General features: G+C 39.2%; 1 protein-coding gene across 2 annotated transcripts in view; it reads right to left on the bottom strand.

Annotated features, from left to right (window-relative positions):
- Positions 1-14,262, bottom strand: part of LOC122881629 (CUB and sushi domain-containing protein 3-like) — a 229,266-nt gene that overhangs the window by 17,946 nt on the left and 197,058 nt on the right. For both annotated transcript variants that reach the window (XM_044208068.1, XM_044208067.1), the window contains exons 59-61: positions 11,690-11,872; positions 6,489-6,662; positions 673-846 (exon numbers count right to left, since the gene is read on the bottom strand). In XM_044208068.1, the coding sequence (XP_044064003.1) occupies positions 673-846; positions 6,489-6,662; positions 11,690-11,872 (531 nt within the window). The remainder of the gene's footprint in view (positions 1-672; positions 847-6,488; positions 6,663-11,689; positions 11,873-14,262) is intronic.

Genomic DNA, 14,262 nt, shown 5'->3' on the forward strand with positions numbered 1-14,262 from the left:
TCTTTCTTATGGTGGAGTCATGAAACCTGACCTTAACTGAGGCAAGTGAGGCCTGCAGTTCTTTGGATGTTGTTGTGGGGTCTTTTGTGACCTCTTGAAAGAGTCGTCTCTGCGCTCATGGGGTAATTTTGGTCGGCTGGCCACTCCTGGGAAGGTTCACCACTGTTCCATGTTTTCGCCATTTGTGGATAATGGCTCTCACTATGTTTCGCTGGAGTCCCAGCTTCTCATTTGTTCCTGAATTTCTTTGGATCTCGGCATGATGTCTAGCTTTTGAAGATCTTTTGGTCTATTTCACTTTGTCAGGCAGGTCCTATTTAAGTTTATTTCTTGATTGAAAACAGGTGTAGCAATAATCAGGCCTGGGTGTGGCTAGAGAAATTGAATTCAGGTGTGATAAACCACAGTTATGTTTTAACAGGTGGGGCAATCACTTTTTCACACAGGGCCATGTAGGTTTGGATTTTGTTTTCCCTTAATAATAACAACCTTCATTTAAAAACTGCATTTTGTGTTTACTTGTGTTATCTTTGACTAATATTTAAATTTGTTTGATGATCTGAAATATTTAAGTGTGACAAACATGCAAAAAAAAAAAGAAATCAGGAAGGTTTTTCACACTACTGTATTTTGTGGATTAGCTGAACCAACATACAGACTTATATTCAGTACCTATACATCGAGGCTGAGATCCGCTCCAGGTGCCGTCCTCCTGGCACATGCGTGTTGTTGACCCCACCAGCACATATGGAGCATTGCAGCTAAACGACACCTCGGACTTGAAGATGAAACTGCGCCCTTCTCTCCGTCCTTTGGCAGGCGTACCAGGGTCTCCACAGAACTTGGCTGCAGAGGCAGAAATGGGGAATATTGCTGATGTGATAAGCTAAGGTCCAACCAATCCAACACAGATGTATTTTCCTTCAAGTATTTATGCAACATTGTACCACACTGTACTGTTACACCTTCCCTCCAATTCATATCAATGTTGATACCCTATTGCTGTGCCCCATTTTTACAATTCAAACATTCATCTCTTTTTAACCCCATTACACATAAGGAATACTGCAGCAGCTATTTGAATGCAGCACTGAGTAGACTATTCAGCATTTATTTCAGAAATTATAAGTCGTGTGGGCTGCTGCTGTACAGATCAGCCCATGATGAGGAGTGCCTACAGTGGTTTCCACTGCTGCTGTGAGCTTCTATTTTTGATTGGCTTTTGATTATGTCAAATTTATTTGAGTAACTGACTGTAAAAAGCTATTGTCTTTCTATATGATTTGGAAAGAATTATTCAAATTGCATTGACGTTATGCTTGTTGCACAAATTCCTTTAGCCATTTTTAATTGTATGTGGGCAGATGCATTGATGTCCTTGTCTCAGGATGAACTGCTCTGTCTAAACATTTTTTTGTTTCCAACAATCAACCTTGCTGGTGAGTGGTTACAGTAGGTATGTGAGTATTCATCTTGGCGGCAAAGAGAGTGTGGGAGGTCATGGTACTCAATTTTAGATCAAAATAATTAGCAAGTGAAATATGAATTTCTCTGACAGGGCCTTGAGGTTAACACAACTGGAGCCATCTGTTACCGCTGTTGCTCTTCAAGCCTCTTGTATGATATCGGCTTTTTAATGGGACTCCAGCCAGAGCCTCAGCAGATGAAGCCCGTTGGATTATCACTGCTGCTCCTTCAATTTATTGCTTATAGTCATCTAATCAAATTGCCTGGAATAATTTAGTCTGAGTGGGTTTGATGGGGAGAAAAGTTAGCCATTTACAGTCTGCCAATGTACAGTATCTTTCTATCCATCTTTACTGTATATATACACATCCATCAATCCACTATAACCATACTGATCAGTAAAATTTCTCTTTAGCTGTAGGAGGTCCAGAAATGCGCAGTGTGTGAGAGAGTAGAGGCGAGGACAAGAGTCACAGCATTCAGTCACGCAGCCATAGCACTGTGGGATCAAGCCAATAATAAGGCAGGCTGCTTCTCCAGACCTAACATGTGCTGCTGCGTGGAGGTCTGGAGACAGAGATAAGTTCTCGCTTGCTCTCTTCCTAGAAATCAGGAACCAACAGGGGCTTCCCACAGCCAATCCCTGACATAATAGATATCTAGTAAGAGAGGAGATTAGGATCCAGCCCATGCAGGAATGGCTGAATAAAGCCATTACTGCAAATACTGTTATCTCAGAAACAAATCCTTGTATTCAGAGACATATCTTCTCCTAGAAAATATGTTTGCCTATACTGTAGGTCCCGTCTGAAAACGCATTGTATTGTGAGTTTCAACCCCCCAGCACCCAATAGTTTGACCGTGTTTGATATGACAACAATAAAGATGCAAATGTTGGCTGGATCTGAAAACGATTCTTGTCACTTTTCAAATTACATTGCATTTTTTGGGAGGTTTGACAATACAGGCCAAACAGGTGACATGCACATCAGTCATAAGCTTCAAGCCGCAGGGAAATAATGTACTGTTTTATGGATATATAAGAGAAATGGCCCCGGGCCAAACCAAGCTCAGCATACTTAAAGTGCCTGTGTGTAGGTGGATGAGTGTGTGTGAGAGAGAGACTAATCAAACTTTTTCTCACTCTCTCTCTCTCTTACAGCCTCTTTCCTTCCTTGATGAATTATCAATGCTTTGAAGTAATCAGTATGCAGAGGCCAGATTCAAAGTTGGGATCACAGTCTCATCCCTACAGACACATGAATGAGCATTCTCAGAAACAGAATTTTGCTGCTTGCTCTCTGTTTCCCATGTGTTGTGATAGGGAACATGAATATGCATCTTAATCCTGTTTATCTGCAAATGCTTACAAAAGTGCAGATTTTAAGAAATGCACAGACAGATTTGCATTTGTAGATGCATGGCATCTCCTGCAGTATTGCTGAGCTGGATTTCAACTAAAACTGCTGAGTATGAACTGCAATCATATTTCTAAAGTCTACAGCAGTGCAAGCCTAATATATGTCTAATACACAGCAAGACCCAGGCTTTAAAATTATTATGCACCAAACTAAATTTAATAAACTGATCAGGTTAAATCTGCAGCAGATGTGTATGATAGAGCCAAAAGGAATCTGATTATATCTTTTGCTCAGCTCATAATTTTGTTGGTAAATCTCAGCTCAGTCTACAAGGTGATGTAATGTTTTAACTAAAGCGTGGAGTATATTTTTATAGTTGCATCCTATACACAGATACAAAAACATTACTGGCCTGTGTGCATTTACAGCTGTTCCATGACAAATGTATGTGTTTCTAAAAGAATGCAGACTATGTACAGTAATGGTCAGTCCTGTGACTACATTGTGAGCATTGACATTAACTAAGGATTTACCGCTTAATAATGGCTTAACAATTTATAGGGACTAGCACATAAGACTGCTGTAGATAGTGCTGTGCTGACATTTTAATGCATAGATAATAGCCTTTTCTACACCAAATATGATCAGCACTTTCTTCCCTGTTGTTCCCATTTTCCAGACTGATTTATTTGCCTTAGTAAACTCAGTGATTTATCACAGACTTGCTTCCACTTTGAGTACTGTAGCAGGAGGCTAGCTATAACAACATGTTAAGGAGAGGCCAGTTCTTTACAGAAGCTGGTTATTGATCACACTGAATGATATTTATAGTGTATGGCTCTCAATTTGTGTCAAAATTGCACTTTGGAACCTGCATTCTAGGTAGTAAGTAATGGAGCTATTAAATATAATTACTACATCAAAAACAATTCTCTGCTGAGACACATTAAACCCTAACTTTACATCATGGGACATATAGGTTACACGCTCACATATCTGCACAAGGTTGTTTTGGGGATGCTGATGTGGAAAAATGATTGTAGTGTGTCGAGGGATGACACTGCTCATCATAATTGCAGTAAACAGAGAGTAGACATAGTACATTCACCAAGTGGAACCTTATCCATTTTATGTCCAGATGACATTTTTTACCCATCATAACAACTCAGGACCAGAACGCAGATATACCAGTGAACCTCAATAAAACAGGCAGTTGGTCACTTAGTAGTGCTAAAGTACATATCTGGTCATAACAGACAAATACGATCCTTTACTGTTAAGCAGGATATAAATCAGACAGCAGCATGCACATTGGCTTACATAAATTACAATAAACGACTGCAATGTGGCCATTTAGAAGAGCAAATGGCTGCACGCGGTACTGTGCTTCTAGTCGCACGGTCACTAGCAGTCTGTCAGCTGGATCTCAGATGCTAAATACCCAAATGGGGCCGTGTTCGCTTGACTGAATATGGCCACAAGCACCAAATTCAGTCATTAGCATCAATTACAAAAGAACACACAAGTGAATGTAGTGCTTTTTAAATAGGCTCAGGGGTCTCAGACAGTTTTTTGTCATGATCAAACATGTGTTACTAAAATACTACAATCTATTTTTTTCCAATTCATAAACTCTTATCCAAAGTCAGCAATCAACACAGTGTAGTTACTGTATGCATAATGAATGCATGCAGCGATCTGATAGCTCAGATTCTCTGCAAAAGAAGGCATGCAATAATCAATTAATATTATGCAAATGCAGCACAAAACTAAAGGACTGCCTAGATTCACCAGTTTAAGTGAAACTACAGATAATCAACTGTGCAGCACAGCAATCAGAAAAAACAACAACACATCTTTCAGCACTTGGAGTGTTGTGCATGGATATTTTTTAGTGACATTTGATTTTATTCCACTTAGTCCCGACTAACATTCAGTGAGAAACAAACACATGTAAGTAGTTTACCCTTCATGATATTTCATTTCTGTCTGACTGATGTAATGCAAGAATGATTCTGATGACAATGAGATGCTCTTGAGCAGTCATGCATTATTATTATGCTTGCAAAGATGATTCTGAGAAGGTCTTAATGAGGAGATAAAACTTTAAAGGTGCTATTGATAACAATGATAACATCCAGCCACTAGATGACGCACTCCCCCTCCCCCCTTCCATTCGATTCCAGTGGTTGCCAGTTCGTTGCACAACCTGCATATTTTATGGTCGAGTGGAGTGAGACTCAGACAGACTCAGTCATGTCAAGTGATGAATCTTTCGTGATAGAGTAATGAATTACATATTAGCTATAGATTTAGGTTACTTTGTGCGGTGGTGTTTCATGTAACATTATCTATGGTAATCTTAGGCTATGGCTAGCTAGCTTTAGGTAACCTTTTTTTCCCAATCATTTAATAATTATAGGGGCCCTATATTGCAACATTTACCGTAAAATGACATTTCAATCATCTTTACACTATAAGACATTAGGTAAATATTTACATTTTAATCCAATCAAATAGTACAGTACAGTGTTTTTTGAAGTGTTTTCTTATTAACAAATCTCATAGCGGAAAAAAAAAAAACAGCTGAGCGTCACACAGCAACAATGGCTACAGGGAGAAAGGACGACTGTATGATTATGTCAGTATTTTCAGATTTTTATATTAACGTGAGTACCGTAGCTGTTGAGCTCAACGCAGCTGGCTACTTGGCTAGCTAGCCACAAGTACCTCAGCGAAGTGTCTCATAATAGGGCTAATGATAGACTGCTAAATGAGATGACACCCTCAATAACAGTCATGTCTTGGGTCTAAACGCTATAATGAGCAGATTTACAGTAGTTCTGAACTTTAATTTACCTTCGACATGACACTTTGGTAATACACTGGGATCCCATGTCCACTCTGTTCTTAAAGTAGAGCGACCGTCTTTTCATAAGCAGACCAGTCCACAACTGACACGGACGGACCAGTGACCAGTGGTCCAGTGGTCAATCAAGTTGCCCAGAGATAAACAAAACATTAATTTTGGACCTGTCAAAATTTTAAAAATGGATAATTCACAATCATAATACTTTTTTAGGAAAAGTGATACCTTTATTCTGCACCTTTCTAAAAGCTATGTGGATGTATTATTTTTTTTAAATATTCATCTACATTAAAATGTTATCAATATAACCTAATTAATAACTAATGTACTGAATGTATGAGACAAGTTGTAAAATAACATGCAGGTATATCCCTGTTAAGAGACCTATTTGAGAAAGTATCTGCTATTTCACGACTTCCCCAATTAGAGTTGTACAAAGTTAAAACAAATTCCATGCACAGTAGTAACCATGGTAATTTTACAGTCAAGAGGCAAGATAGAATCTTTTATTTTTACTTCCAAATGATTTAATATGAATTCATGATCAATAGATGAGTAAGAGGAAAAGCAACAAGATGCCAGATTATAATTATGAGTCCATAACATTTCACATGCTGATAATGTTTAAAAAGGGGCATTAAGAGAAAAAGACCCAATTTAGCTCACTGTGCAAATGGCCATGTTTCATACAGCGACAGAAATGTCACCAAGACCATTTCAGTCTACACATAAGGAGACTTCCTCTATAATTATCATTATAATTATCATCAAAGTACGAAATGGTGACTTACGCAAGCACTGAGGCAGGTCTCCGCTCCATGTCCCATTCCCTGTGCAGGTGAGCACAGCAGGGAAGGACAGCTCATAGCCAGGTAGACAGCTGTAGCTCACACTGGTACCCCACTCCAGGACTGAGCCCTCCAGGAGGCCGTTGGGTATGGGTGGGGGTGTACGACACGTCACCACTGTGGGGAGAGTGAGGACACAGTCGCAGTCAAGACAAGCTTATCAAAGTACTATCGATACACAAAACAGGTCCAGTCAAGTTTGAGTCAAGACCAGGTTGTAGCAGTGGAGGCTCTACAGTAAACATGAAGGAGTTGGGAATTGAGGGTGGAATTTAAATCCTTGATAGTTTTTGGGTATTATACATAGACAGTACTGTGTGTGGCTCTCTTTCTGAGTCCCATGCAAAATATCTCTGGTGGGAATCTGGTCACTTGAGAATCAAGACATATCCAAGTCAACTTATTAATGAAAGCAAAAACACTTCATGACATCAATTCAGTGGTCTTTGGTTCTACAGCCCTGGACACAAGCATGAAGGATCACAAAAGATGCTTGAGAAAACACGGTTGCTTTCATCTTGAACCAAAACAGCTACTGTAACTCAAGGATAAGAGACAATGTTAAAGCTTGGAGATAATTACTATGATTTATGTGGATTTAAAGGGATATGGCAATATCCTAGGTCTTTTCTTTTCTAATCAAAATTTGATAAATGGAGGCGGTGGTGATTGCAAGAGGGAGTAGTGGTGTTAAAATGTATTAAACATTGTATTAAACCCACTTTTTACAGGTTTTATATTCCCATTTATATCCAGAATGATAAAATATCTTAATGTCCCAGAGTGCCTAAGCACTGCTTATTTTTAAAGACACAATAGGATTGATCTTTTTCTTGTAGGTTAAACATGAACATGTTTTGTCAAATCTATTATTACAATGCAAATTATAGTGTTATTTTACAGATATCAAGAGGCAATAGAGGTGGCACAAATTCCCCATTCTACATAATGTGGATTATGACTGAGTAAAAACTAGGTCTTTAGCCCAGAGAAATAGTCTGTGTTTTGACTGTGACTGTGTGGGATTTTTCTGCTGTTTCTTGTTTGGAGTATACTGAATAATTTCTGTGAGAAATGAAGGGACATCTTGTGTCTGTGTAAGCCATAAACTTTCTGCTCAACAAATGTAATAAATGAATGCATAATAAAGCTCGGAGTTTGTTCTGACACACTTGGAGATGAACCCGTGGGGACGCAGATGGGATATGGGTTTTAGGGATGTGAATAAATTATAGCTGTTGTTTTATACCATTATTATCCTCCTTCAACACCCATCTTTTCCCCAAGTCTCTCTTTCTTTTAGACATACTCATGCATGCCGAAACACTTGAAGTCAGGCTATATCCAAGCCTCACAACTGCCTTGCCAAGATCAGATGTTTAGTTAACAAATCCAGTTACTTAAACTGTCATGTTAACACCATGACTCTTATGTTAAGATTTAGTGTTATGGCACAAGATTATTGTTGACTAAAATGAGTCAAACTTAAAAAAATAAATTAATTAATTAAATGGACTAAAACTATGATGCATAAAGAGAATAAACGACATCTACACATCTCAATATTAAATCTAAACAGCTGGCAAAATTAACATCATCAACATATATTGCTGCATAGTAGCTTCCTTTCTTGCAAACTAGATTTCAGTTTTATTTCTTTTATTTATACAATTCAGAAAGCCTTCTGGCCAGCTGTTTAAAGGTTGCTTTTACACTATATCACGGTTAAAATTTGAAAATGAGTAGGTTTCTAATTACGATTATGATAGTGTTTATATTAGGTAGGCACATGATGGACACCTTTCTTGCTTTGAAAAGTTTAGTTTAGTTTAGTTAGATTTCCCTTTTCTACGCAGCGAATTACAGTAAATGTGGAGCAAGCCACTGAGGGATATTCACACATTCTCTCCAAGGTGGAACCATCTTTTGTTCTTGGTTGGCAGCGGATCCAAAAAGATTTCCATATGGACATGTTGCAGCAGTATATAGTATATATGCTTTAGATGTATGCTATATTTGGAAAGATATTTAGGCCATGATGAATAGTGAATAAAAGTTAAAGGCAAAACCATACTGATGTTGCAATATGCTTTTTAATGTTTTGTTTGGTAATGTAATTTTGTTTCTCAAGTTCTCAAAGAGAAACAAGTTCACTTGAAATTGTTTCTCTTTGATGTTAATGAATTAGTAAAGAGTGCCTTCAATTTGTGATTTCCCTGTTGTTGCTCTAGAGCCCTAAAAAAAAAAAGAAAAAAAAAAGGCACTTCATTCTGAAATACCTCACTAAAATGCCTAGCTGGATGCTGTAAAGTAGAAAGTTGGTTTGGGTGTGTATGTGTGTCTCCCTGCTGTATGTCTGTGAGAGAAAGAAAGAGAGGGGGAGAAAAAGATGGATGGAGGGAGAATGGGCGAGTGCACGTGTGCAAGTAGGCAAATTACGCTGATTAGAGGAGTAGACCTACTAATCCCAATGCATCAGAAATTACTTTAAATAAATGAAAAAAAAAGAAAAAAAAAGGCATGGGTGGCAGGCAGAACTGAATGGGAAGCGGAGAGTGTCCCCATTTTCCTAAGTAGTTCTAAGTAGCATTAGTGCTTCTTAGCTGAACACGCCAAACCTGGGATTCAAACTGAATCCTTGCCGGGCGAGGCTTAAGATGTGTCATCGGCAGTGTGTGTATGCACACCGCACACAAACGGCGTGGCTAGCACTGACGCACACACATTAAGTGCAAAATAATGCACATGTTAAACCTCTGTCTCTTTTAGTCTCAAATTTTCTCTCTCTCTCTCTTTCCTTCTCTCGCTTCCTTCTCTCTCTCTTTACCCCTCTCTCCCTTGCTAATATCCCTGCGGCACATCATCCAAATCTATGACAAGATGACAGATGCCCCGCATCATGACAATTTCAAACAGCTCACCCCGCCTGAACCGCTGCACCTTCGACTTGAACCCAATCACGCAAAAGAAAAAGGCAACCAATCTTATTGGAATAGACACTGTTTTCAGTTTCAGATGTAAGAAAAGAAAATAGATATTTTCTCAGTCCTTTTCTAAGACCTATTGCTGCGTAGGCTGTCAGGAGAGAGATGATAAAAAAAGCTGTGATTACCAGTGAGCTTTTCTATTGCTTGTCCTAGATAGTCTTAGAAAGAGACCAAGGGAAAGGAACGAGCAACAACAAGGAGAAAATAAAGCATAAAACATCTCTATTCCTTCGTAATACTCCATCCACACTGAGGAATCACAAAATTAATATAGAGCACCCACTTAATAATCAAACTCCTCTCTCTTGCCTTTCTTTTATTCATTTAGCCCATGAGAGAAATAAGTAGTATTGGAAAAGTGAGAGCAGTGGCGGGAGTGAGAGGAGGCAGGGGGGACCCTGTCGCTTGCTTACTAATGCATACAGGTCAGTACGAGCTGACAGCACTCAGGCAGCAGCAAACGTGAAGGTGTGTAAGCATCTGTGTCTATGTATGCATGAGAGAGACAGTAGTGTAATTGAATGTGCCCATGTGATTGTATGCATGCATGGTGGTGTGAGTGTGTGATGAGGAAGACTAAGCTCTAGGGTTTCGCTCCTCTCCACACCACCCCCATCAAGCATAGCAGCATTGGGGCAGAGTGCCTGAGCCGTTGCGGTAGCTGTCAAGGATTAGATCTCGGGGGTTAGGAGCTTCACACACTTTAATACACACATGCATGCACACATACACCCTCTCTCTCTCTCTCTCTCTCTCTCTCCATTTAAACTGCCTTGAAACACAACCATGAAATATTACTAATCAGTGTCAGTTTGGATGTTGTAAACTTCTAACCAAGGTGAAACAGGGAGCCTGAGGAGGGCAAGAAGTGTGTGGCTTAAAACCACAGTTCACTATGAGTTGAGCTAAGGAAAGGCAATGGCACAGACTACTTCTGGGTCAAAACAGCATTTTAAACAGAGTATATCTAGAAACAAAAACAACTATTACATAAGAAAAAAGATCAACAGGATTCATGTTTTTACATTCCCTGATACTCATCCCCTTTCGAAGAATTTGTCTGTGTTTGATTTTCTTTGCCTTTCTGTAAGTTGCACTAGTCTGTGCATATTTCTCCTACCTGCTGTTATGTTTATCCGTGTGCATGTCAGTCTCTCACACTCTTTTTTCTCACATTTTATTTGTCCTTTCCCATTTCTCAAGAGGCAAATACAACACCAGCTTGCTTCTCTGTAACTGAGACAGCAGCCTGAGAACAGTTCCTTAGCAACAATGAGCCACCATTTGCCTTGTGGGCTCTTGCCTTTCCTGGTGTGCTTTTGAACTGTATGTTGCACAAGTTAATCTTCCCTGCAAGACTTACTTTTGGGTGTCGATGGCAGACATGCTAATCTGTGCCTCCACTCGAGTGTCATAAATCATAGTGTGATGTAGTGCTGATGGGCCTACAACAACTAAGTCTTCTTGCTGGATTTTTTAACTTTGATGTTAATCAAGCCCATAGAGTGCGCACAAACTTTTAGAGAGAGGAAGCCAATGATTAACTGTTGTAGTACAATTAGAGAGATCCTTGTTGTGATGAAGAGGACTTGTTGGCCATCCATCATCGAGTGTCAGAGGAACTTTTAGCCTTGGCTCTGTGCCACTACAGGTGCAACTCTAGATGCAGGTGTGGGTGAAATCACTGTGTCCTAGATCAAGGGCTCTAAAAATGTATTATATATTTTTTTCTTTTTTCCCCCTGAAAGCCAGCTGAGCGATACTGTCTCTTATCTGGTGACTTGTTAAAACACAGTACTGCTTTTGTAATGTAGAGATGCACTGGATATAATTTAGAAAAAACATTCAAAATAGCATGTAGTGTTTGTGCAAATGTATGCACCTGCATATGCGAGTCTGTCCAGCCTTATGTATCGTTGGCACACCTGATATCAGCAGTGAACAATATCACACTACCTGACCGCATACCTACCTGACCTTGCTTGCTTATCTCATTAGATCTCAGGATGTAAGCATGTACTTTATATTGTACGTGACAGTGTGCTAGCGTGCCAAGGTTGTTACAGCATGGTCTGATGGTTATCAAGGTTGACTGTCTACTGCAGCATGTGTACCATGCAGTGTATGCGAGTGTGTGTATTTGTGGGTGGTGCTTACCTTGGCATGCTGGCATGGTGCCACTCCAGGTGCCATTGTTGGTGCAGGTCCTTGTGACAGTGTTGTCCCCTCCCATCATCACATACCCCGGCTGGCACATGAACGTCACATTCTGGCCCACCGTGATGTCATCACCAAATCTAAGTCCATTTGCTGGAATACCAGGATCGCCACAGGTGATCACTGTCATTGGTGGTTAAACATAAGGAATTTACATCAGAAATTATCCAAAATGGTGTTGTTCAATAGTGAAGTAAAATACTGCTTGTACTGCAATATGAAATATACCGTATTTTAAAAATAAAACTTCAACTTATCAATACAGAGTGTCTGAAGAAAGAGTGGTGAGGAGTTATCAAGTAAGCCCTAGATTTTCTATTTTTAGCCATCTCTTGTTAAGTTGTTGGTGGTTTTCTAATCTTACAGTTGTTCACTTGCGCCATCAGGGCATAACTATGCACTTGTTATTTTTGTTCATATTCTATAGGCAAAACGGGTGGGTGATGATTAATAATTAACAACTAAGCCACGTATTTAGTTCAAAAGTTTTAAACAACTGTGCCAAATACAGTGCATGATGAAAATCATGCTCATAAAATAGAGCATTAAAGAATCAGAGAGTGCAACCCACAATCCTTCACGAGCAGGTCATTCTTATTACAGATGACTTTCTGAACAGAAGCACATTGTACAACAGCATGAAGTTAAAGTCAACATTGTAAGTTTGTCACCAAATAGGTTATTAGTGTGGTGGTCATCAGTAACTGTTAATTGCCTCCCTGTTGTTGTTTACTTATATGGTTCAGCTCTCAAAAGTTGGAAATAGTGTTAAATTGTTAATGCACAGTACAGTATTTTGAACCCTCACTCAAACAACTCTGTAATCTTACAACCGTCTTCCTGAGTTGTCCTGTGACGGGAAGACTTACAAGTTGTAAAGACGGGGATCTTTCCCATCTCTACAATCCATCCCATATGATGTGAATGCGACATTAATGCAGGACGTAGGGACTCCATTGTAATGACATGTGGTTACAGTGATTCGCACAATAATCTTGTCAAATTAAAAACCAAGTATCTCCAAAATGTCAGCTGTTCATGAATTAAGAAAAATAACCTTGCTTTAAGCTTGACAATAATGCACTGGGTTTTTGACTAATACATAGGAGAATTCTTTGAACTCATAAAGGAACATTTATTCATTCACTATATACATACAATTGCTCAGTAAGCATATAAAAAAGGCCACTAGACACAGAAAAAAGTAACATAAATTGCATGAAGCACAAAAGTCTTTGTGGTTACTGTGTTATTGTGTTATGGTGTATCGTGTTGGTTGTGCATAATTCAATCAAGATAACCACAATGGATCAATATGGGTAATGGCTCTGTGTAGCATTTTTTTCAAATTAGAGACTGCCTATGTAACACACATATCTGTCCTGCACATAACGTGTGCTGAGCAATAAAAATAACTAAACAATAATTTTCAAAGCATCTAATATGATGTTCAGTTATGTGCAGATAAGAAATATCTACCGAAGTTGATAATACAGCTGTAGCCATATTAGTCTATGTCTGAGCATTCACAGCATCATCACAAAGCATCTGGTGTGCTGTGCCACTGACCTAAGTGTGAGGGACGCCTGTATTGTTATAGTAATCCTCATAGTAATAACTATGTTTTATTTACATATTCCCTTTCTAAATGCCGCACTGTGGTTATATCATCTTGAGATGCTGGTTCATTTTTGTCTAAATCAAGGGAGAACCCAGTGAAAATAATCATAATGTTGGGGAGCTTCCCTCCCCTGGTAATTTTTGTTCGGTCTCTTCTTTTCATATGCCTTTTCTTGGCTTCTTGTCATGACACAATCTCTCCAAAGTAAACAGATGGCTGAGTGTTGGCCCACTACATTGTCAGGTCTTAACCTAGTGCTATCTCTACTTGATTGCTTTTTCATAGCCCTTGTTTCATCTTACAGGCCTAATTTGTGCCTACTTATTACAAAATCTTTGCTGACTTGTTCACCCTAATGTAAATAGCCAGTTTGATACATATGGCTGTCCCTGCTAATGCCTCCTCCCTTCAATTAATTTCTGTTTGTTTATTTTCAGTTGCTGCCAACGACTTAAACACTTAGACATACAGTATTTATCATTACTGGGCGAAACTTTGTATCCTGATAGGATACATATGAGATTGGCCAGTTGTGAGCAACTGAGGTTTTGAGTTGATGGCAGTACAATATCACTTCCTCCAATAGTGAATCTAATCCCAGATGTATGTTTTCATGTATTAGCACAAAACTACAACACTGACAGGTAAGACAGTACGCTGCAGAAAATCAGGTAAAATGAAAGCTTAACTGTACAGCCTTGATGTTTGTCTGGTGGAAGCCAGGTTATATGGCTATTTGTGTGTGTTTTCTGTTTACTTGGAGGAATCCCATATTACATTCTCCTCCTCAGAGTTTCCTACACCCTGTATCCTGCAATCTATGGCAGATGATTGAATTGCAGTGCAGTTGGCACTGATGTATTTGATGTTTGATACACAGTGGCTCATAATG

The sequence above is a fragment of the Siniperca chuatsi genome, linkage group LG9 (genome assembly GCF_020085105.1).
Source record: "Siniperca chuatsi isolate FFG_IHB_CAS linkage group LG9, ASM2008510v1, whole genome shotgun sequence".
Taxonomy (NCBI): domain Eukaryota; kingdom Metazoa; phylum Chordata; class Actinopteri; order Centrarchiformes; family Sinipercidae; genus Siniperca; species Siniperca chuatsi.